General features: G+C 35.0%; 1 protein-coding gene across 6 annotated transcripts in view; it reads right to left on the bottom strand.

The window, feature by feature from the left end:
• Positions 1-25,610, bottom strand: part of LOC113509786 (thymosin beta) — a 32,637-nt gene extending 7,027 nt beyond the window's left edge. For 4 of the 6 annotated variants that reach the window (XM_052898846.1, XM_052898848.1, XM_052898847.1 and 1 more), the window contains exon 1: positions 13,007-13,140. In XM_052898846.1, the coding sequence (XP_052754806.1) occupies positions 13,007-13,125 (119 nt within the window). In that variant the 5' untranslated portion in view covers positions 13,126-13,140. Of the gene's footprint in view, positions 1-13,006; positions 13,141-17,739; positions 17,763-25,445 lie in introns of those variants that run through there. The other 2 variants (XM_026893207.3, XM_052898849.1) reach the window with 2 other exon arrangements.
• Positions 25,611-26,760: the final 1,150 nt, after the last annotated feature.

Genomic DNA, 26,760 nt, shown 5'->3' with positions numbered 1-26,760 from the left:
AATGGTAACCCCGCCTGTGCAAACGGTATACGCTGGCGGGGCACCAGTGACAGACGATAGGTGAGAATGAAAAGGCAGGTCAGTTAGCCAATCGTGATGGAATACAACTGGGATTCTATACGATAGTTTGCAGGGAGAGCCACGAGAAAGTAGACTTGACAGGGTATATTGCTAGCAATGGGACTGACAGTCCGCATTACTAACAAACCCTACCCCCTACGTAGTAAAATCATACAAAGGCAAAAATAGAATGCACGATTTATTTACGTAATAATGATAGGTATTAATAATGATAAAACACGTACTTGTATGTTTAAATAGAGTCTATTATGTTTTATCACTCAAATGAATAACCTAGTTTATATTCCTCATACGCTGAATCACGTATATAAGCGTATGGGCTTTTATTTTCCAATAAACAATTTCCGAAGAAATATTATGAGTCATTCGAACGATGAACGAATTTCCTGCGAGACAATGTATAACTGCTAAACGGAGCGTAAACACATTAAATTGTCCATCCTATCTCTAAACAAGCTCCTTATACATACGCACGGTCGATTCAAATCGTTTATTTAATAAGTTTGAATAATTTCGTGAATTAATTTAAATTATGGCGGGAATCCGGCGTAGAGTCGGCCTTTCGTTACAGACGCCAGTTTTACCAAATGGGTGATAAAAATTAATTGCGTCGTCTCATGTAATTAATAGGCTTCTGTCTCTTTGAAATACTTTCAAATAATATATATTTATTAAGATATACTTTTACTAACTATGAGATGCCTTTTATGGTTTAAACGTGTGGGATTAAAATTGTGTAATTACATACTTTTTGTTTTTCGAAAAAAAATAAGTTAGGACAAAATCGACAGTTGAATGTCGATCATCCTTTTTGAAATTTGTTGCATAATACAATATACTTTTACATTATTTGTATGTGCGATAGATACCGTCACGAAATTAAAAAAAAAACTATACATAAACAAAATGAATAAATAGTAAACAGCACAGCGAATTACGGAGAGAGATATATGCTTGGAATTTCTCTAACAGACATAACCGGAACGAGAAAATTCGACGACGACTAAGTGGTTGACATAGCTCTCAAAATCAGCTGTAGTGGCGGTGGGCCGGCCATATTTGTCGAGTCAGGTGGTAGGTGGGGAAGGAAGGTCTTGGCCGCGAACAGGGCGACGCGGACGCGTGGGGTGCCCACTAGATGGACCGATAACTGGAAGTGGATGGATGCGGAAAGCAAAGAATCACACATGATGGTAAGCATTGATGGTCTATGTTCAAAAGTAGATAGAGACAGGTTCAGATGATGATGATAATGATACCAAATTACTATATAAAAACAACACTTAGCTCAATTAGCTATTTTGGAAGTCATTAAAATGTTTAAAAATAAAATGCTTTATTAATAAAAAAAATTTGATTGATGATTTATGTTTGTTTTCGTGAAATGAACGGATACGTATCTCTATCTACATATTTAACCGTGGGCAGACAGGCAGCGAGTAATGTGGGCGATCTTCAATTACAGTTAGCAACCCAGAAATTACGCATTGTTAGTCGTCAGCGCAGAGTTCCTAGTGTGAGTAACACAGATTTCACGTTACTGTAATTTGTATTGAAAACTGGGCTGCGCGCCTCTAGCGGACGATTTCAGAAACTCAGACTATCACACAAACTTAAAAACATGAACGCATTCGTATGCTACGTAAATTTTTGTACAAGTTACAATAGCATTTACAACTTTTAACGGACTCCGCTAACACACTCCACGCGCGTTGCGTCGCCGTAAACAGCCATAGACAAGAAAACTACCGTTATTTTTGCACGTTCAAACTTGGATCGACCATTCCGTGACCTCGTTTTAACCCTGTTGTAGCATCGGATTGGCCGTATGAGTATAATCCACATTCTCCCAACATGGAATAGGCCACCCCTTCCTTGCCCGTGGATGTTGCAAGAGGCGACTAAAGGAAGGCGAGGGATGAGCAGCAGGTTGCCAATCCGTTTGCCAATCGTGACAACTACGGGTAACACCCCTCGATAGGGAGAGGCTTATTGTCTAGCAGTGGACAGTTAAGGCTAATATGATGAATCCACATTCCCTGCCATAACCTAAAGTTTCCATGGGGAAATCGTGTGAAGATCGACTGACATATAGCTAGTAAAGGAGTCCGTTCAAATCACATCCCTCCATAAATGTAAAATCCTAATGAATTCATCACGGTGAGAGTCAAAACTGACTTCATACTCACTGGTACTCTGTCAATGTAAACCGATAGCGCACGCGGGGCTACCATTCCACATTTTTTTTATACAACATAAAATGACAAACAAGCTGACGGCTCACCTGATGGAAAGTGGTAACCGTCGCCGATAGACATGAGCAGTAGCATGGACATAACAGAGTATACTGTTTCGTCCATGATACCCCCCATGCGTTGCTATTCCTGAGGACTCAGGTATTATTCCTCTGTACCCTGTAAATTCACGCCATATCCCACCCTTCAAACCGAAACACAGCCATGCAAACACAACTTCTTCACGGTAGAAACACGAATGGAACAGAGGTGCCCAAGCAAACGACTTTTGTACAAAGTCTCCCTGTGGTAACATCCATCTATTAAAAAAAATACCCAAGTGCAAGACAAAAACAGTGATGATTGAGACCAGTGGGCGTACGTGTAAGGAATAACAAACACAAGCGAGCCATTGTTGTCCACACCACGCGTACCTCGGCCGGCACACATCCTGTCTGGAGGGAAACAATCTTTTGTTCAGCGAGGATGTTAGTTTGCGAGCGACTACGTTGTAATACCATATCACTGATCGCATATTACACTTGGCCACTTGCATTCTTGCAGATAATGTTATATATATATATATATATAATCTGAGTCCTCAGGAATGGCAACGCATGAGGGGTATCATGGGCGAAACAGTAAACTCTGTTATGTCCATGGTATAGGCGACGGTCACCACTTTCCATCAGTTGGGCCGTCATCTTGTTTGCCATTGTAAGTTGTATAAAAAAATATAGGTAAAATTTATCAAAATTATTATTTGAATTTCTATTGTTGTCTTTAAGACCCCTTATATAATATAAATATTTCTTAAATATTTCCCAGATACCATTTAATTATATTAATAAGATATAAATAACAAAGAATTTAAAGTGAAAAGCGCTTTTAAAGTTTATAACTAGTCCATAAATTTTTAACTACGAATTAAAATTTATTATCAATTATATGGCTAAGTAAAAACTATGATTGTATCCAATATTTTCCCACTGCATAATATAAAACTATAATATAATTCATGCATTGCGTATTTTCTGTACATCAAATTGACCGATTGGATCCGGTTTTACTTCTCGCCAACGCCGTCGTATAAAACTCGTTATCGTAGTGGTATCACTGACAAAGTAATAAAAAAGTAAAAGTACACAAAAAAAAAACATTTTTAGTCTACTGAAATTTTCAAAATTTATCGAATCAGCAACCTATTTGTCTATGGAAATTATCTCTGGAAATAGTTTTCCTCCATTCCGTGACTTTTTAAAAAGAATACATAATAATATGTACCTATGTTATTTTACATATTTGGACAATAATTTCGTGTTATTAATAACAATATTTAAACTAAAACTGAGGACTAGGCAGCATGGTTGTCGACCTTAGCCTGTTCTTAACAAACCTTATTAAAAGAAACTTCCATATTTGACATGTTATACTACAGAAGGGTGAACAAACAAGTTACGTCTTCTGTGACCACATAATAAAAGTTTAAAAATTTAAATCACAAAAAAAATTAAGGCGTATTTCACCTAAATTTAATCGAATGGGCCACGCTTTTCTTTCTTAAGGGTATCGTTAGAGGCGACTAAGGGAATTTATTAGCCGAAGAATGGGCAACAGCTTCCTTGTTAAAACATTACCAAAGCCTAACTGCAGTTGCAACACGCCTACCAAGCGTGGCAACTACTGGCAAAACTCCTAAAAGGGAAGACCTACGTCCAGCAGTGGACAGTTAACGTATAATATGATGATTATGATAAATATCACACTTTTGTCTCATATTAATTTATTTTTTAAACAAATTAGGTAAAGAATTTATTAAGTAGCAAGTACCAACCTACCTATCTACATACGTGATAACAGTACAAAACAGACTGCCCTTAGTGCAGATGGTGTCGTGCCGTCGACCTGCACCTCAGACATGTCTTTGTTTCATGCCAATACGGCTTCAAGCTCGTCACAAATAAGTAGCCACAATAGGAAGTGATAAACGGGTGACTAATCCACATTCGACACACATTACCTTAGAAATACAATTAAAATACAATATGCTATGACTAATACAATAAATATGTACCTAATACAAGTATTTCACATCGACTTAAATAAATCAATGGTTATTGCCTAAAAAAACTTCTTGTTTTTAGATCGATGTAGACGGATTTCTTTGTTGGTCCATCCAAAAGATTTCAATAAAAAACGTAGTAAAAACATTAATTACATTTAGAATTTCTGATATTATATTCCTTTAGTACCGCATATTTAATCTTATTAAATCAGATCTAATTAACGAGATCTGTAGTCGCTAAATTCTATATAAATTTAACATAAGTACGTCGGTACGTAGTGAATATCGGAATAATCCAATTTAAATTGCCTCCCCAAATTATTATGGCAACACTCAATCGTCAAATTGGGACGGGACGAATAAATTAATTCCACAGGGATAATGGTTGATGGGTCGAGCGTGGCTACCGGCGGCCAATATGGCGAACGTTGGAAAAATCAATGACCTCATTACCATAAATATAAGACAGAATATTTTATAATATTTTGACAGGTAGTCGATATGAATTTACAAACGGGCGTCATAGCTATAATAATATAATCTAAGAATATAATATATAAAAAAATGGATAAAAAAATTCATGATTCCAAGCTTTTACTTTTACATGGCACGATGGATATGAAAAAATAAAAATTAAAAATTAAAAAGAAAGTTTATTTTCTATGGATAATTAATGTAACTCTTTTTGTTGTTGGCAATGTTTTCTTTTTTTTAAAGAAAAAAAAATAAATAAATAAACGGAAACTAGACAAATGATTTATTCCAGACAATTTATCATATTGAAGAATAGGACAGCATGGTCTCCGACCTTAGCCTGTTCCACAACGGAACAAACGTACTAAAAAAAATAGACAAATGAACAACTTCTTTTTCAAATAAGTAAACACAACAAACCACTTACTAATTAATTAACTGTTTAGTCGTGATCATGGCCGCTGCAACCTGGTCAAAACATCGAGATAATTCCGTTAAATTATTATAGTTTACCTAAACGATCGCGATAAATCCCGTCTCTTATAAAACAAAACAAAATTTAAACATGCCAGTAATAGAAAACTTCAATTTGCATATACTTATTGGAAAACCATTTTATACGAGTAGTTAAGTGCTAATCTTTATATGGTAATATATTCAAAGCGGCCAGATAACAACGTTAGATTGAAACATTTACCTAGGCACACCCAATTTCTGTATCCCATTTGTTCAAGTTAATCCGTGTGTGAAGAAAGGCAACAATTATGTCTTGAAAATTAATACTTCGTGTTCTAACAAAGAGTATTATTCAAATGGACTTGTTAAACGAAAAACGTTCTCCAATGTTGCAAGAGTTTTTACCGCGGAACAATTTCACACAACACTTCCAGCAGGAGTGTCTAATTAGACTTTTTTCAACAAACCCATTTTGTGTTTACAATTTCCGTGTGGCGAGTATGTGCGTACTTTGTTTATGTTTGAACCATGTATAAGGCATCTGTTATTACGTGTACCGTATGTTATCGCCCAGCCCACATATGCACTTGGTCTTTGGTCAACAACATTCAGTTAATCACGAAATGTATAACAGTTAAGGTTTTACTAGAATTTCAATCATCGAAATCATTTTAAAAGTGCAAACAACAGATATTTTCCTGGATTAATAATAGGAAATTATTTTCCGGCAATAAGTTTATAAACAAATATAGGCCCATTCACATTTATATCTTAGAAACAAGCATCAATACTTGCATTTTTTGTACACCATAAACTTAGCGAATACGTGTAGTCACACATGGTGTTTACGATGTGCAAGACTACTGGTTATAGTTATGATAAATGGTTTATCTGATAGTAGTAAACTAACTGTACTGGCCATTCACCCCTCACGTATTATTACACTAAGAAACTTCGATTTCATACTCGTATCTTGTGTCAAATTCTATAAGTTTACCTTTTAGAATTCTCTACCATTATGCTTCAAACAGAAAATATAGAAAAATGTGTAGCACCTAACTAAGGAAGTTAGAGAGAAAAGGGATTGTTAGTAATGGAGACTGAGAGTCCCATTGCAATATACCCAACCAGGTCGACCTCCTTGCGGTTCCCCCTGGAAACTATCATGGTTATTTCCTGATGAATTCATCATGATGGGCTAACTGGCCTGTTTTCATTCTCATCGATCACCCTTCACTGGTGCTCCGCCAGCGTATCCCGTTAGCGCGGGCGGGGTTACCATACCATTTTCACCCATCAAAAAAATATAATATGTGAATGCATAAAACTATGCTCATATGATGCATTTCTATCATAACAATACGCAATATAGATGGTGGCATTCACTAGGCTTGTGGTAATCCGTCGTAGACATCTTTGGTCGTGTCTTAAAAATTATAATTTTACGATAATACAGTTTATGGTATTAATACCTTTTACTAATATATTTCCCGAAACTTTTTTTTTTATACAATTTAGAATGGCAAACAAGCCGACGTCCCACCTGATCGAATCTGTCCAATCTGACCGTCCTGATGGAAAGTGGTAACCGTCGCCTATAAACATGAGCCTATAAATATGACATAACAGAGTATACTGTTTCGCCAATGATACCCTCCATGCGTTGCCATTCCTGAGGACTCAGATGTTAAAAAGTGATTCAAGGTAGAAATACGAATGGAACAGAGATGCCCAAGCAAACGAGTTTTGTACAAAGTCTTATATATATACCAGATATATATAAGATTTAATTATTTTAATATTTATTTTCTTAATAATGGTAATAAAGGTCATCTATCTATCTACATATATATATATATATATATATATATATATATATATATATATATATATATATATATATATATATATATATATATATATATATATATATATTCTGGTATATATTTCCAAAAACTCTGTCGTAATAGCTAGTAGACTTAACTCAAAGAGCACTGCCCTTCAGAATATTTGTAAGATTAAAGTTAATGGCATTATTATCTAAATATGAACTGTCATTAAGCATTAGGTAAACTCTTAACACGAGCAAGAAATCTGAGTCGTCCACGTAGGCTCCTCTTTACAACTCATACCTTATCCATCTGTCTGGGAATGCCGTATCGATACGTGGTGTCGTTTAGAAATCTTGTTGGGTTTGGATGTTTGTACACTAACCACTTCTACCTGAGTCATATTTATGGATACGTATTTATAAACATTATTATAACAGTTGACGAATTATTATGTCGATAAACGTTATCGTTTTTTGGGAGAATTATTTACACAATGACATAATTTGTACTCTATTATTAATTAGCACATATATGTATGTATTAAATGTGATGTGTCTTGTACCCGTTAATAATTTTGCATGCTTTAGAATATAAGGCGAACATTTGTACTTCACCTAATAGTTCAATATATGTAAAAAACAATGTTCTCGCAAATAAAGAAATCTAATCTAATCAAAAAAAAAAAAAAAAAACCAAGAAGTTTATTAAGATTTTTTCGTAAACTTTTTAGTGTCTACATAAAAGGTCTAATATTAACAGACTTGCTAAGTGTTCAGCTTAAACTACTCGCCTCTACCTAGTTTAAGCTGGACGGTTTTAAAAAGCATGAAATTCTGTACAGGAGGTGAGCAGCAAGGATAAAGTTTTGGAAATTCATTATTTGTTTTTTTTTTTTTTTAAGGGATGATAATGGAATGGTAACCCCACCCGCGCTATCGGTATACACCGGCGATGCACCAGTGAAGGATGATAGGTGAGTATGAAGTAGGTCAGTTAGCCCATCGTGACGAATTCAACAAGAATTGTTCACGATGGTTTCCAGGGGGAACCACGTACAGGTCGACCTAATAAGGCATATTGCTAGCAATGGGGCTGTCAAACTCCATTGCTAACAATCCCTTTCCCCCTATTTATGTGGTTTACATAGGAGAAAAAACTAGATTATATTATCTAGTAGTGTAAACTATTAAGGCAGTCTTACATAGACAAAATAAAAAAAGCGATGACGCATACCGTGACCATCTGTCGTGTCTAAACAAAATCAACATTACATTGTTGGTATACATATATATACATTATGTCAGGGACTTGTGCTTGCTTTCCAAAACCTTATAAGGTATAAAACAGAACGGTAAGTAGATAAAACAACTCTTAATTTGTGGCGCCGTAAGAATTATGTCCGAACATATGCGCAAGCGCCATATGGTCATGTCACAATTGACCCAAAATCAAAATGGCTTCGCAACGTTATTCGTATAATAAATACAAAGATCGTAATCAGTTCTTGTGACGATATCTATGGAATTAAAGGAGTATGGACTAATTTCTCTATAGGCATTTATAAATCTGAAAAACTTTCACAACGGATCTTAGGACCAAAGTATTTATTTATATCGCATGGGACGAAATATTTTTTTTTTATACAACTTACAATGGCAAACAAGCTGACGGCCCACCTGATGGAAAGTGGTAACCGTTGCCTATAGACATGAGCAGTACCATGGACATAACAGAGTATACTGATTCGCCCATGATACACCCCATGCGTTGCCATTTCTGAGGACTCAGGTATTATTCCTCTGTACCCAGTAAATTTACACCATATCCCCTTCAAACCGAAACACAGCCATGCAAACACAATGCTTCACGGTTGAAACACGAATGGGACAGAGGTACCCAAGCAATCGACTTTTGTACAAAGTCTCCCTCTGGTAAATAGTTTCTGAACTACGTTATTTTTATTAACAATTTTTTCTTTGTTATAAAAATTTGTCATATAGTTAGATTTAGAACTGATGCTATACCTAATATGTAGGTAATTGATGTATCAAAAAATACAGTCATGTGATTGTGAAGCGTAAAATTATGCTATTAAACCATAAAAGGTTCTATTTATGCAAATACCTATATACGTAAACGGAGAAAGTTGTTTTCTAATAAAGATTGATTCATTTATCTCTCCTTCTTTGTTTAAGAGTCCCCTATACTGAGAACACAATTAAATTGCATCTGCGTGTTCCAATTTAGAAGGCAATTTTTCATTTAATTGCACCACATAGCTAATGATTCCCCGTTCATTTCATTGTTATGCAAATCCCCGAAACGTGATTGAATAACAATAAAGGCTGTACAACATTATTTCCTTTGCTTCTAAATTTAAAAATCGATGATCGCGGGCTGCATGCTACATTATGGTTGCAGACGCAGCCAAGGCGCGTACAGTGAACCGGGCGGCAGAATGAGTCACTGCAGCATGGTTGCCGGCTCCGTAGAAAGTTTAAACTTATTAAAAATTTCACCGTAAGCAGATCACCGGCCTCGACACGTACCGTTTTTGCTGATTTACGACGTCTCCTCGTTAAACATGCAATTGTTATGAACAAGCGCTTATTCGCGTTGTTCACTTTATTGTAAAACAGATACGTAGTAAATAGACTCTTATGAGATAGACCTATAGAGGCTATCTCATAAGTACCTATTATTAATTAATTAATTATTAATGAAGTATAAAACAGAGTCGCTGACTGTCCGTCCCTATGTATGCTTATATCTTTAGAACTACGCAACGGAATTTGATGCAGTCCTTTTTAATATAGAGTGATTCAAGAGGAAGGTTTATATATATATATATATATATATATATATATATATATATATATATATATATATATATATATATATATATATATATATAAAATACATGCATAATATAGTAGAGAAATAGTAATAATTTTAGAGGTTTCAAATGTGATGTGGGATAATGTGTACCCGTGCGAAGCCGGGACGGGTTGCTAGTTAATGGTAAAAATATCAATCAGAAATAACAAAATAATTATTTTTTTCTCCACTTACAGGTTCATTTCTGGATATAAATTCTATATGGTATTTTATAATCTTGATATATTAATAAACTATAATAAAAAAATTGAAATAAAAAAAAATACATTTAATGGGCTATATGAGAGATTTATTTCGGTTTAAAAGAATTGATTATATTATTTTAAACCGAAATAAATCATGCCTGAAATATTATCACCAGGTTTTTGTTTTTCTAATTTAGCAACACTCAAAACTTTTATCGATTTAAACATTTACCAGAGGGAGACTTTGTACAAAAGTCGATTGCTTGGGTACCTCTGTCCCATTCGTGTTTCAACCGTGAAGCAGTTGTGTTTGCATGACTGTGTTTCGGTTTGAAGGGTGGGATATGGCGTGAATTTACTGGGTACAGAGGAATAACACCTGAGTCCTCAGGAATGGCAACGCATGGGGGGTATCATGGGTGAAACAGTATACTCTGCTACGTCCATGGTACTGCTCATGTCTATAGGCGACGGTTACCACTTTCCATCAGGTGGGCCGTCAGCTTGTTTGTCATTCTAAGTTGCATAAAAAAAAAAAAAAAAAAAAAACATACATCTGCAATGTTACACGATAACAAAACAGTGAAAGGATCCTGCAAAATTCGGGTCGGGAGATTATATTTACGAATGGCAGCATAGGGAGGGAGCTTGCCAAGGATTACGAGGGTCATCATTGTCGGTGCAAATTGCAAGCTATGTCACTTTGGATTACTGTTCATATACTTATGTTTTTGGTATTTCATAGAAAGTATGTGAAATATATTCAGAATTGTTAAAAATGTCTTACACTTACAGTCAGCACAAGAGTACTAGAAAAATATGACATACTGCAAGATATTCTAGTTTCGTACGCATAATTATTCTGAACTAATACATGAAAAAACACTTTACAATATCACCATTGTGATTTGTGATTGCTAACCCGCCTGCCAAGCGTGGCAACTACTAGTACAACTCCCTCTTATGGGGGGGAAAGGGATTGTTAGTCATGGAGACTAAAATCCCATTGCTAGCAATATACCCAACCAGGTTGACCTCCTCGTGGTTCCCCCTGGAAACTATCACGGTTAATTCCTGATGAATTCATCATGATGGGCCAACTGGAATGTTTTCATTCTCATCAATCACCCTTCACTGGTGCTCCGCCAGCGTATCCCGTTAGCGCAGGCGGGGTTACCATTCCATTTTCATCCACAAACAAAAAAACTCCCTCTTATGGGGGAAGTCTATGTTCAAAAATAGACAGTTAGCGGTTAAGTTAAAAAATCATTATAATGCTTGGACGCATATAAATTTTCCCTGGACTCTAAGTTAGCTTTAATTTACGTCAATATATGGAAATAACAACTTCCCGCTGAACATAATTATCAACTTAGTCAACTAATTAACTAATAATGCTGGTGTTCACCAGTTAAACGTATAACACAATACTCTGGCTACTTAAACGTTACTATAGTGTTTAAAGATTAATTCACAGTCAGTTTTCCCTTAAAAGGTTAAGTACAGAGAATTTCAAGGTGTGGAATGAGATTGCAGACACGATCAGATATCTTATGAAATTAAAACCTGTATTGACTATATCTTTTAACATTTGCTAACTCCAAACCCATCCAAAACGTTCGGAAATAAGATAGATAGATAGATAATTTATTTGCATCACTTACAGCACACAAACAGCAAAAGATACAAATGCAAAGTGAAAAAAGACAAAAAAAAAAGGTTCATGTACAAAGGGTTAAAAAAAAACCAAAAACAAAATCAGAATGCATAAAATTAGTAAATTTTTTTTTCTTCATGCGTGTGCCACAGTAATACAAAGTAAGATTACAGACCATAAATTGCATATGATACCAAAATCTTTCTACCTACTTTTCAGATGTCTGAACAACCGTTAAATAATCATTTATGATTCATTTTGTATCCAATTCATGTATAGTGAATAAATCAATAACTGAGAGCGATGGCAGCTCAGACGGACAGTGTTTGACTGCAATCTGGGATCCTAAGATCGAAGCCCAGCATCAATGTCTGAATTTTTAAATTTATGTCTGACCATTGTCCCGCACTTCTTGCTTTGGAGGACACGTAAAGACGTCATACGGTAAACCACGCAATGAAGGCAATCTAGAAACTCTTGACTCCAGAGAGCGACGACCTCATAGAGTAGAAGTAATCAATAATTCCAAACAGACTGACACAGAGACGCTGTGATAGAAAACAGCCGATACACATCGACGATTCCTGTACATTTAGTCAATCAATAAATTTATAAAACTTCTTGCCTTTTTACCTCTTTTGATTATTCAAAAATGTTGTGTTAAGACGTTCATTCGCGTTAACCGCCAAAACAGTATAACCGACTTTAATAAAATTTTGTAAATATATATTGCATCTTACAAATTCAGAGATAGCACAACTTTTATTCTGATAAGAAAATTAACCCGGTAAAATGCAAAAAAATGTTTGTCGAGTCAACCGCAGCGCTATACGCCAATTTCTCAGATTACTCTAAATAGGTTGGATATTTCGTAAAATTTGTTTTGTTTTCAAATCGTTCTACATTAGCAAAACCTCTTAAATCTGACACCACCTTCGTATTCGTATCTATGAGAGATTGGATTATGTTGTTGGATCAGATCACGACCGCGGATCGACCTTCATTTGCTTTATTTATAAAGTAAGGAATGTTCCCGGCTGCATGACATCTGCTATCTAAGGCTGAGACCTTGGAGGATCATTGCCGTAGAGGGCGTGCATTGATATACACACGTAGTATAACACCTTATATGGACGTTCGTAAGATGAGAACAGGGTCGCCGGTGGATAAAGTTCAATACACAGAACTCTCCACCAGTTAGTAAACTGTGAAGAGATAAAATTGAATATTTATGATCGCACATTATTCTTACAACATAATGGTAGTCATTCTCCTTTTTCTCATTTCGAAATAGATACAAGTAAACAAATTACAATACATTATTTACTGCGAAAACAAGAAAAACAAGCATCTATAAGCGTTTTGGGTATTGTGATAGCTATCTGTAATAATCTACTAAGACTCACGAATTCTTTTATTCTAATTTTCTGTAACTATTCCATAACTTTCTATTTTTTTTTATATATATAGTTTAAAATGTTATATATATATATATATATAACATTTTAAGTATTTCTTTTTATATTATGTGTTTACTTTTAATGAATTACTCAAGCTGTGCACATAATGTAATTGGATTGTAACCTAGCCGAATCACAAATGTAATTATTACTTAAGTTTTTTATGGTTGTGACCTGTTTTATATGCCAATAAAATAAAATAAAAAATAAAATATAGGTCAGTTTGGAGATAAAGTTTTATCAATAGTGTATTTCGTTACCAAATTAAACATAATTGAATAGAGAAAAAGTAGACTTGTAAATAGATAGAAAGATAGATACTCTTTATTGTTTCCTCCAAAAGATTTTTTTTTTTATACAACTTAGAATGGCAAACAAGCTGACGGCCCACCTGATGGAAAGTGGTAACCGTCGCCTATAGACATGAGCAGTACCATGGACATAACAGAGTATACTGTTTCGCCCATGATACCCCCCATGCGTTGCCATTCCTGAAGACTCAGGTGTTATTACTCTGTACCCTGTAAATTCACGCCATATCCCATCCTTCAAACCGAAACAAAGTCATGCAAACACAACTGCTTCACGGTTGAAACAAGAATGAAAATGCAATAGCGGTTCGTACGTTAAATTAAGAAAATACTCGTGATATAGAATATAGGACAGACATTACGTGAATCGAAAACATAAAAGAGAAAGAAATTTTAAACCTCCTATACTATCTTATAAAATTGAGGGCAAAAGAGGAAGAGGAAGACCGAGGAATAACTACATGGGACAGATAAAGGAAACACTAGGTGTCACGTCGTATAGGGAGGTCAAGGATATGGCGGGGGATAGAGCTGGCTGGAGGAAGATGCATGAATTAGTTGCACCGACAAGAGGAAACTCTTAAATGAGAAGAAAATACTATCTTAACAGCTGGATGCGTTTAAACAAAAATATTCAACTTCGCTATTAGAACACTCTGTCAAAAGGACGCTGATAATTTTATATTTTAGTCTTATTTTATTTATAATTAAGATTGTATTTCACAAAAAAAAAAAAAACCAATTATGTTAATTTAATAACTAAAGTACTGTACAGTACCAATTCTGATAAAATTTTTATGGAACTTTCAGATAAATAAAGAATTTTCCATATCGATTTACAACTAACGTAGTTATGGTGTAACAAACATAATAGCTATGGAGTAAAAATACACCCAAAGTAAAAACTTCCTTTTTTTTGAAGTCTTTTTAAAATACGAAATTTACATACAATTTTATGAGGCATGTACAATATGTCCTATATTAGACATGACATTCCCATTCGTGTTTCAACCGTGAAGCAGTTGTGATTGCATGGCCGTGTTTCGGTTTGAAGGGTGGGATATGACGTGAATTTACTGGGTACAGAGGAATAACACCTGAGTCCTCAGGAATGTCAACGCATGGGGGGTATCATGGGCGAAACAGTATACTCTGTTATGTCCATGGTACTGCTCATGTCTATAGGCGATCGTTACCACTTTACATCAGGTGAGCCGTCAGCTTGTTTGCCATTCTAAGTTGTATAAAAAAAATATATATAATATAATATAATATAATATATATATATATATATTAACAATATTTATCTGATTATCTGTAACCTTGTATTCTTTGGAAACATGTTTACAAAGAAACGGAGATATGGTTATCCAGTTAGTCGCAACATTTATTTTTGTTATTTGAGTATTTCAAATGAATCATTTTACAGATAAACAGGTAAATTTACTTTTTATATTTTATTTATCAGTAGAATGATTGAGTGATTGTAAAGTTGAAGCAAGTTACTTAGAAAGTGTTACCTTTTTATGGTTACAGGAATTTTTTTTATACAACTTAGAATGCCAAACAAGCTGACGGCCCACCTGATGGAATGTGGTATCCGTCGCCTATAGACATGAGCAGTACCATGGACACAACAGAGTTTACTGTTTCGCCCATGATACCCCACATGCGTTGCCATTCCTGAGGACTCAGGTGTTATTCCTCTGTACCCTGTAAATTCACGCCATATCCTACCCTTCAAACTGAAACACAGCCATGCAAACACAACTGCTTTGCGATTGAAACACGAATGGGACAAAGATACTCAAGCAAACGACTTTGTAAGTCTCCCTCTAGTAAAATTATTTTAATAATTATTCTTCTATTTGGGACAGAGACGACAAATTATGGATTATCAAAGTCTGCCAAATCATTCTGGAGTTATAAATGGTGTAAATAACCAGATTTTGTTTAATTTATATAAATTTCACCATCAGATGAATTACTATACACTTCCCTACCAAATATCCCAAGTTTTGCATACAATAAACAGAAATAATATGTCGTCATGTTTAATATATGTAAATCAGTAATGGGTAGTTATAGGAACGATTAAACGACACCAAACCCTATAGGGGACTTGTATTTACGTCATCTTATGGCTTTTATGACCTCATCGCAGTTTTGGAGAGGACATTACGAACTGGCGCCCAACACTGCTCGGAATTCCAAAATTCCCTGATCCAGTACATTCGGTATTTTTGGAACTATTCCAGTTGCAATCTATTTTCAATCTAGACATGTTTTTCATGGAAATTGGCTAGACGTTTGGTGAGATATATGTGTATGAATCTGTAACAGTTCAAGATATAAAGGATCGACAATTATTATTTTTAGTCTGACCTTTACGGCGTTAAGGGCATCAGACATGGCCTTAGTTAGGGAGAGGGGGGCATTAAGGAGCAATGTCCTACCTTAAAAGGCCATTGGGCTCAAGAAAATTAGACAGATTCGCTTTTTCGAAGTCACCTAATTATGACTTCTGCCCTACCGAAAAGTTCTTTTTTTTATTCAACTTAGAATGGCAAACAAGCTGACGGTCCACCTGATGGAAAGTGGTAACCGTCGCCTATAGACATGAGCAGTACCACGGACATAACAGAGTATACTGTTTCGCCCATGATACCCCCCATGCGTTGCCATTCCTGAGGACTCAAATGTTATTTCTCTGTACCCAGTAAATTCACGCCATATCCCACCCTTCAAACCGAAACACAGCCATGCAAACACAGCTGCTTCACGGTTGAAACACGAATAGGACAGAGGTACCCAAGCAATCGAATTTTCTACAAAGTCTCCCTCTGGTAGTTCGTTTGCCCTACCTTAAATTTAGGTCTAGCTATGGCCTTGGCATTAGATTTTTTAGGATTAAATGCTCTCAACCCATATCATGATAACAAAATGACATTAAAGAGAGCTAGGTTTTGTACAATGTCGTCTCCACGGGTACCTCTGTCCCACTTGTTTTTACCGCCAAGTATATTGCTTGCATCATCACATAATATGAATATTTTTACTCTTCAGCATCACTGTTTATTTTCATCCGAACACTTTCTATATTATATACTTATGTATATATGTACATTGTATTTAAATATGTATATTAATTCTTTAGTACAAGTTCTGTTTAGTTTACAACAGAATGGTTTTCTGTGACAATTAAAATTCAGAGTATACTGTTTCGCCAATGATACCCCCCATGCGTTGCCATTACTGAGGACTCAGGTTATTCCTCTGTACCCTGTAAATTCACTCTCCGTATCCCACTCTACAAACCGAAACAAAACTATGCAAACACAATTGCTTTACGGTTGAAACACGAATGGGACAGAGGTACCCAAGTAAACAACTTTTGTACAAAGTCTCTGGTACTACTATTTTTTTTAATGGATGATAATGGAATGTTAGTCCAACTTGCGCTATCGGTATACATTGGCGAGGCACCAGTGAGGGATGATAGGTGAGAATGAAAAAGCAGGTTAATTAGCTCATCATGATGAATACACCTGGAATTCAGTACGATAGTTTCCAGGGGGGACCACGTGGAGGCCGACTTGACAGGGTATATTGCTAGCAATGGGACTGATAGTGCTAGACTACCATTCTCTTCCCCCATTATAAATATGAAGGTTTATAAAGATGTTTAAATTTAACAAACTTAAACCCGTCTACGAATTTAAATTAATTTTAGTACAAGGCAGTAACACAAGCATATTGGGGGGAAGGGATTGTTAGTAATGGGGAGGTTAGTCCCCATTGCTAGCAATATACCTTATCAGGTCGACCTGGAAACCGTCGCGACTCATTTATCGTTGAACTCATCACGATGAGCTAACTGAGCTGCCTTTGCATCCTCACCAATCATCCCTTATTGGTGCTCCGCCAGTGTACACAGATAGCGCAGGTAGGGTTACTATTCCATTATCATCCATTAAAAAAAAAAAACACAAGCATATATAATTTATTGGTGCACGCGAGCGAAACCGGGAGAACAGCTAGTATCCAATGAGGAAAGACGTGAGAGAACAATATAAGCGTACATACGAGTACACCAGCGTCAGGAATGCACCAGCTATGCGCCCGCTCTTCACTGACTCACCGTGTTCAATGCAGTCGAGTTACGATAATACTGTATGCCAAGGTATACAAGTTTATTGCGAACAGGTGTAGCGTATTGTAGTGGAAATAATGCTGTAACAATATACAAGTATTCTAAAGGGTGCACAACTGGTTAAGGTGCTCATAGACTATGTATGAAAACTTACAATGTTTACTTGTTCCTTCAAATTTCCTTTAATGCATAAGCATATGCATATGTTCATAGTGCCTAATTGTTTTTTTTTTTTATTTTTTATTTTTTAATCTGTTAAAAGATTTATTTCCGTCGTGCTTTTAATATAAATTGGCCTAGTTCTATGTTCCGTTTACATTCTTTTTACTAATATCGTTAATTTAATTTATCAGTGTTTATTAACAAGTAATGAACAAGTAGGTAAGACCGTAAGACCAAACTCGATTCGCCGATTGCTTTTTCACAGCAGAGAGATAAATAAAAACGGCGAAATCTACGCAGACGAGGATCTATTATTATTTTTAATTGTTATTTGTGTTCCGTTCCTGTATTTCACAGAGAGAATGAATCAATAACAAAATTAAAATCAGGCGCGAACGAAACGCAGCAGTAGCGCCACTGTCCGGTGTCGACGACCTCTCAACGATAGAGCGTAATTTTAAAAAGATACGACTCAAAATTTTATGGAGCGTCAAGTTAGCCGGCCGGCTTAGGCAATTAAAAAATTCAAATGTCTCTCACGGATGGGTGCTAGCTAGCTTTGCTGATGATTATGCGCCACAAATCTTCGTCTGTGTGCATTTAATTAATTATTAATTACATGCTCACGCCAGTTCGTTGAACGGAATGAAAAATATTTTAAATTACTTAATTAATTGTTTCAAGACTCAAGATCTAACCATTTTTCCTACATATTTCAATCACAAATTATTCCAAAAATACTTTGTTGCATCAATTGAATTTCTAATTATACCGGAATTATTTAACATAGCATCTTACTTCTACATCATTTAATTTTTTGCGCAATTGGTAATTTATGCATTTCATTTAATCATAATGTTACAGAAATATTTTATTTTGTGATCTACGAAAATGCCTGTACGAAAATTAGGCCATATTGGTAAAAAATGTATTGTTGATTCATATAGTTGATAAATATTCACATAAATAACCAAAGAAAGGAGTCATAGCGTTCCATTTTATATTTTATTTGCAATTAATTGTTTATATACGCAAAGCATTCATGTTGAGTATCAAACATGAATTGTTTAAATACCACGCAATGTCTCGTCGTGTGCGTAATATTTTTTATTATTATTACCCGCATTCGAACGCAGTTGGGATGCGACTCCCCCTTGCCTCCTATTGATCCTAACCCGACGCACAGGGGACCTAGAGCTTATACAGTACACTGAATATAATATTTGTCATTAGTAGATAGATAGATAGATAGATAGATAGATAGATACTCTTTATTGTTTCCTCCAAAAGACTACAATAGTAAACTTATTATAAATATAAACAATTACAAGAAATAATCACAATGAGAAAACAATGGACGACCTTATCGCTAAGAGCGATCTCTTCCAGGCAACCCTTGGACGGAGAGGAGTAATTACAAACAGTTTGATCGGAGGCACGATGAAAATTCTATCATTGGTACATAATTTTATCACAATTTACCGACCACAGACCTAGTTTAGTCAGCAAAAACTACACTAATAATATCTAATTATATTGTAATGCATTTTCTAGACATAGCGTGACAAAGCAATAGCATACTTCTTTAGAGAATACATTTTTTAAAATAATCTAACTCTATTGTTGTCTATACATATTAATTATTAATATTATTAATGAAAAACAGGCTTTTTCAGGCAAAGAAATCTGTAACACAGCGACCTCTGTGATCTTTTGTGCTCGCCCTTTTTAAAATTTGCTGCTAATTGCTATCAGTGATAGGATTTTTTTTATCTCCTTTGGATATAAAGTGTGTTTTCCAAAGGAGATATTTATGTATAAGTGGGCTACAGCCACAAATTATATGCTGCGATGTTTCTTTCTAATTCTGACACAATCTGCAAACACTGGAGATAAACCTAGTAGTCCAGTGAGAGATTTTATTAATACAATACATTTACAAGAAGGAGACTTTGTACAAAAGTTGATTGCTTGGGTACCTCTGTCCCATTCGTGTTTCAACCGTGAAGCAGTTGTGTTTGCATGGCTGTGTTTCGGTTTGAAGGGTGGGATATGGCGTGAGTTTACTGGGTACAGAGGAATAACACCTGAGTCCTCAGGAATGACAACGCATGGAGGGTATCATGGGCGAAATAGTATACTCTGTTATATCCATGGTACTGCTCATGTCTATAGGCGACGGTTACCACTTTCCATCAGGTGGGCCGTCAGCTTGTTTGCCATTCTGAGTTGTATAAAAAAAAACTGCTTGTTTAGTTTGTAATGTCCCTTGTTAATACACAAATATTATTTTTAATCAAGAGAATTAATTTCTTTAAAGTATCTATTGATATATATATATATATATATATATATATATATATATATATATATATATATATTTGGTATTTTATGAACTTCACGAATTAAACCGTTCAATTCTCACTACCACGGTCTAATTTGATTGACCGCTGTTGTTTGTTTGTAACAGATTCCTATACTATTGGCAACTCCTAATTCCTTCGCAAGTAATTAACCAACTTTGATCTTCACGTTCGCTGGCTGTTAGTGCAATTTGCTTTTGAAACCTTTAGGTAGCCCTAACGGTTAGGTATTAGGGGTGCGTCGTTTGGTCTCCGGGCAATCGATTGCAGTATTTGGGAAGTATATTATATCTCTTTCTTCCAAATACGTCTGGGCTTGTACTGTCTCTCTCCAACACACAAACACTGTCACTGCCTGTCTAGCAGATTTCATTGTGCCCTTTATGTAGACATCATAGTGGTGTGTAGTCGTGTACACCCATATTCATGTGTGAATATGCCTAAAAATTAAATCACTTTATCCTTTATTATTATTATAATAAATTAATTGGAACAATAAACTGTAAATAATATTTTTGCAGAGATTCTGATTAAAGTAAACCTTTACTAAATATAAAATTAATAATATAGAAAGAATTCTTTTTTTCTAGCTTTACTGGCAACCAATTGCCCTTACAAAACAAAAAAAAAATGTATAATCAATTTGTAATATTTTCTGGATAGAATTACTGTAATTTAAATAGCAAAGTTTAATTTAAACAAGGAAAACCAGTTGATTATTGTTATTTATGCATAATGGTAGGTAAGCTATTGTAATATACTACTACGTACTTGTCGTTGTAATATTAAACTCTTATTTATCCTTTCTGTGAAAGCATAGGCAAAAGAACAAAGCACATACAGCCTAATCTGACTTTGAATTATAAAAAAAAAAATCAAATTAAATTAATATAAGTATGAATAGAATTTTATTGTACACATACAATTGTATGACTGATTGAAGTGTAAACCTACGTGATTAATTATAGATTTCATGTATAATGGCCGTCACAATCGGTCGCGAAAGTGGCGAAAGTAGACGACTCGGATGAACCGGTTTGTGTGTAACTCTTCTGTAATTCTTTAGAAGATTATGCGTGTACACGGCGTCACATGAGTTCACGTTTAACAGTAAATGTATGCAAACATTAATAGACATCTCGGAGAGAGCCAGGAGATCTGTAATAGTACAGGTTCCGACCTAGCTCAGATTGCAGAACCTCAGGACGAATGCTATAAGTTTTATACAAAAGTATAAACGTAACCTTCGTTCCAATAATACTCTCCAATTATCTTTCCCCTCTCACCGTACTGGTTACGCTTCATACTCTTTTCTCCTACATTCTTCACCAGTCTGGAACGCGCTTCCTGATGCCATTAAGAAACTATCGACTAAACCGTCTTTCAAAAAAAGCGTTCACGCTCACTTTTTATCTTTATCCGAGCAGTAAGTGCTTTATATTATTCCGAAATTCGTGTATAATATAGTATACATCATATATGTGTAAGTATATTTGTTATTTATATATATTTATTCGTTTATATATGTAATTTTAGTATGTATGTATATCAATAATTAGTAGTACCGCATTCAAGTGTTCTGACACTTCCCTATGGTTGACTGGGAGAGAATGCTTTTAGCATTAAGTCCGCCATGTACACATATTTGTACTAATGAATAAATAAATAAAATAAATAAAAAAATAAATAAGATAGTCTATGGTTAGTAATCATATCATAGTACATATTTCTTTTGAGTAGTAAATTAAGAATTATAATTTACAAGACATAAAGGTTGTATTTTATATGTATATACATATTTCGAACTCAAGTCTGTATGTTTATTATTAACACTACCAACAACATATCTATTAACTATAGAGTAATCCTTGTTTAATAGTTAAAATTTTAAATAATACAAAAATATTTCCTCCTTTTAAAACTTACTTTATAATTTTATAATAACTCAAATTCATTCTATCTGGGGGGGGGGAAGGGATTGTTAGTAATGGAGACTGAAAATCCCATTGCTAGCAATATACCCACACCTAGTCGACGTCCTCGCGGTTCCCCCTGGAAACTATCATGGTTAATTCCTGATGAATTCATCATGATGGGCTAACTGGCCTGTTTTCATTCTCATCTATCACCCTTCACTGGTGCTCCGCCAGCGTATTCCGTTAGTGCAGGCGGGGTTACCATACCATTTTACCACATAAAAAAAAATCTATCTATATAAAAGAGAATGTTGAATGACTGTCCGACTGACTGACTGACTAACTGATCCACAGATCAACACGCTGCATCTAAAATCTTGAAATTTTGCAGATAGATTCTTTATATGTATAGCGTAGGTGAACAATAAGAAAGGAATTTTGTTAATTCAACCCCTAAAAGATTAAAAACGAGGGTTGAAAGTTTGTATGGAATCATCAATTTATTTATTTTCTCCACAAATTTTACAGAAAAATACAGTTATATGAAAAAAAAAATACAACAATATATGTACAATTAAAATGGTCTGTAAAACTTGTGGGAGACTGGACCCCAAACTAGATCAGAGATCTGTATCTCAGGAATCCAGGCCCCCAACTCGGACACCATGTACAGTTTGCATTGAGGTTAAAAATAAAATTTAAAATTAAAACAAATCACCAATTCAGAAGTTAGACACGTAAAATTTTGGATTTAGACTCATAATTCAAAACAAAGTTTGCGACGAATCGAATGCCACACGCGAGCGAAGCTGCGGGCGAAAGCTAGTTTTAAATACAATTATAACAACAATTCTACAATTTTATCACCCGTTAGGTTATTATTAAAACGAAACGTAATTAAAAAAATATTACAATAACCTCTTAAATGCATTTAAAAAATTTAAATGTTTTTTTTTTTATTATCTATTTTTAATGTGAAATTAAGCACTGCATAAATATTTCTTCCTTTCTTTCTTCTTTCTAAATCCGAGCTTAATTTTAAACTTACGCCCCCAATGCTCAAGTGTTTATTATTCAAAAAAAAAAAAAAAAACGAACAGTTATTGGCTGTGTCACCCATGTGTGTTAGTCAGACGTCTATTTATAGTCTCTCGAGTGAACCTCTCGCTTGTTAATATAGGAACGAAGTCCTTTAAGAATTCAGAAGGTTATTGGCAAAGAGGTGATTTTCTTTTTTTGCCGAAAGTAATAAATTGGACCGCCAGCGTCTACAGTTACAATCATAACGTTATGAACGTGGAGATTTTGTTTGAGGAGCTCATCTCATTTCTCAAGTTGAACGACATTGAAACACGAGCGCAAGCAACACAGCACCTAATTGTATTTATTAACATAATATATCGCGTGACGATAAACGAACCATAGCCAAACGGTTTATACGTTTTTTTTTTTAATAGTGTTTCACGAAAATTTTGTAAATTCCACAATGTAAACGTTGCATTGCTGATTGATGGCTTTTTAAATAAATCCCATTTTATCAACAGACTTTCGAAAGAAAGAGGTTGTATTTTTTTTACGTTCATTACCTCATAACTCCGTCAGTTGTAAACCGATTTTAAAAAATTCTTTTTTTATCTGAAAGGATATACTTATGTTTTAAAACAATTGAAGCAATCGGTTTTTTTTGCAGGCAACAATATACTTATCTTAAATAATTCTGTTTAACAGTGGCAAAGCCACATCTAAAATATTATAACAATTAGAGCTTTGTTTGTCTGAGTCATCGTAAAATTTCAATATCTCCCCTCGAATCAAACTCGCCCTATGCTACACACGAATTACATTGCCAACATTTTGAAGTGACATCTTTCACTGTGTACATTTTATTCTGACACACGAGATAAATATTTTTAATTTTTTGTTTTTTTTTTTTATTTTTTAATCACAAAATGCAGCACAGGACGTACGGTATTATTCTATGACCGTTTTTTTTAATTAGCTTAATATGTCAATATACCGCATAATAGGCAATAAAATTAGGTTTTAATTGTATGATCACATCTTAGATCATATATATACATATGTAGATTACGCTTGTCAATTTTAAAATTGTAAATTTAAAGAAATATTATAATTATGAAAAATAAACTCGATTTTTTTAAACAATATGATCTCATATTTACAGAGACAATCGCTCTGGAACATCAGAATAAAACCGAGTGATTTTAAATTAAAATCCATTGTATTAGTAATTTAATTTAATACAAGTAGGTACCCTATAGATGCCACATCATTGTACTCTATATTAAATTCATAGAAATAGCTGTAATATTTAAATAAAAAAAAAATCACACAAATTTTCGCATTGGTAAAAGTAAGTAGGTAGGTATTAATAACAAATATTACAACAAAAACTCAATTAAAAAAAAAATACTTGGCTTCAAGTCCGTTAAACATCTACACAATACCCACATAATGTAGGCAGTTATTAATTTAATAGATATTGTATATAGAAATCTAGTTCTATCCGTATCTAATTGTAAACAATCATAAAACAAGTATAATTGCGTTATTTAATATCCATAAATAGATTTATATATCAATTTTGAAAATATACTAAAATAACGCACTTTAAATTTATCACTCATATATGTACGAAAAATCGATACCGTTCGCATCTTTTGTGTGTTCTACCTACCTACCAGTGAAATTAAACATTATTCCCAAAGCAAAAAAAAAAAAACATAGATCGAAAAACGGCAAACAATTTAGACCTTCCAATTGAGAAAATAAAATTATAAATACTTGAAATGGATGGGATCAGCTTTATAATGCATTTCGTAAACACACCTAATTACCTACATGTTAAATCAAACAATGAATACGCCGGCAGATGCAGGCGAAGTGGCGGCGTGAAGTCATGCCACCGCTCCCAATAACGACCGGCGAGTTCCGTTAAATCGCGATCTCCATTTGGAATTCTGCGTATGTACAAATATACTATTTGACGAGGAAATGTAACCGGCGAGCCCACCCCTGGTCCCCGCCGGCCGCAAGTGCAGCATGCCTTCGATCGACGATTCCTGTGGGAGCGATGGCACAAACCGTTCGATAACTACGTCTGATCCCAACCTACAGTTACATACTCGCGCTATAATTTTTATAAACTAGTAAATGAAGGGTAAAATAATTGCTTACCAAGTTATAAAATGCAGGAAGGGGATATACGATAAAACGTACACGACCTATCACTCTCAAAACGCGACTGAAGTGAACGTGCGGTCTGAGCGAAGTCGGCCGGCAAGCAGGCGAGAGGACAGAACGGAGGGCCGGGCTGCTATGGGGGTGGCGGCAGAGCGCGGGGCGTTCGCGGCCGGCTTCAACGTTGCCACAGAATAATAATATTTTCGATACGACAGTGCCTCGCATACGTACCTATGTTTTCACAGTAGGTGATTCATAAACATTCTGTTCGTATCGCTTTGTTACAAACAAATGGAAGCGATATGCCTTTATTGATTAAGAACGACGTAGTTTTATAGTGCATGCGTAGTGTTGGAGATGTACAAATGTCTATGATTCAATTAAAAAGAAATAAATAAACGAGAATACGTCGTTTAACCGTTGACTATTCTACTGCGTCAGCTGAGAGAAATCAGCTGTTAATGTCGGCGTGTATTGTAATGACAATAGATACCGTCATATCCATCACATTTTGGGCTATTTATCGGTCATGTTTTACAAAAAAATAAGAACGGATCGAACATAAAAACGATATTTAATTCTATCAGACATGAATTACAAAATATTTTTTTTTTATACAACTTAGAATGGTAAACAAGCTGACGGCCCACCTGATGGAAAGTGGTAACCGTCGTCTATAGACATGAGCAGTACCATGGACATAACAGAGTATACTGTTTCGCCCATGATACCTCCCATGCGTTGCCATTCCTGAGGACTCAGGTGTTATTCCTCTGTACCCTGTAAATTCACTTCCATATCCCACCCTTCAAACCGAAACACAGCCATGCAAATACAACTGCTTCAGGTGGACTCCATCAGGTGGACCGTCAGCTTGTTTGCCATTCTAAGTTGTATAAAAAAAAAAAAAAAAAGAACGATGAATCATTACGGGCAGTCAAGTGCTTACTTACTTGCGCACTCACTTATTTCTGCTTAGCATACAGTTAGATATCTCTTAATTTGCAGCGCATGCGCCGAATTAGCAGACGACGCTCTTTTACAGTGCGGTATTGCAATTATTAAATTTTAATTAATTAATTAAAAAATAAAATACACACACAAACAGTATACCTAAGTTACATTCCTGATTCTGCTGTGAAGCAGTTGAGTTAACATGGCTATGATTCGATAAACTAACGTATAATTTATCGGAACTCAACCAGTTACCAGGAGGACCGCGTAGAAATCAACATGATTGTAAACGCTAAGAGGAATTGATTATAATGGAATCTAGCTTCCCCATTGCTAGCAATATACCCTGCCATAT

The sequence above is a fragment of the Galleria mellonella genome, unplaced genomic scaffold (genome assembly GCF_026898425.1).
Source record: "Galleria mellonella isolate WM207_F2 unplaced genomic scaffold, CSIRO_AGI_GalMel_v1 utg54, whole genome shotgun sequence".
Taxonomy (NCBI): domain Eukaryota; kingdom Metazoa; phylum Arthropoda; class Insecta; order Lepidoptera; family Pyralidae; genus Galleria; species Galleria mellonella.
This window is presented reverse-complemented; position numbering and strand designations above follow the sequence as displayed.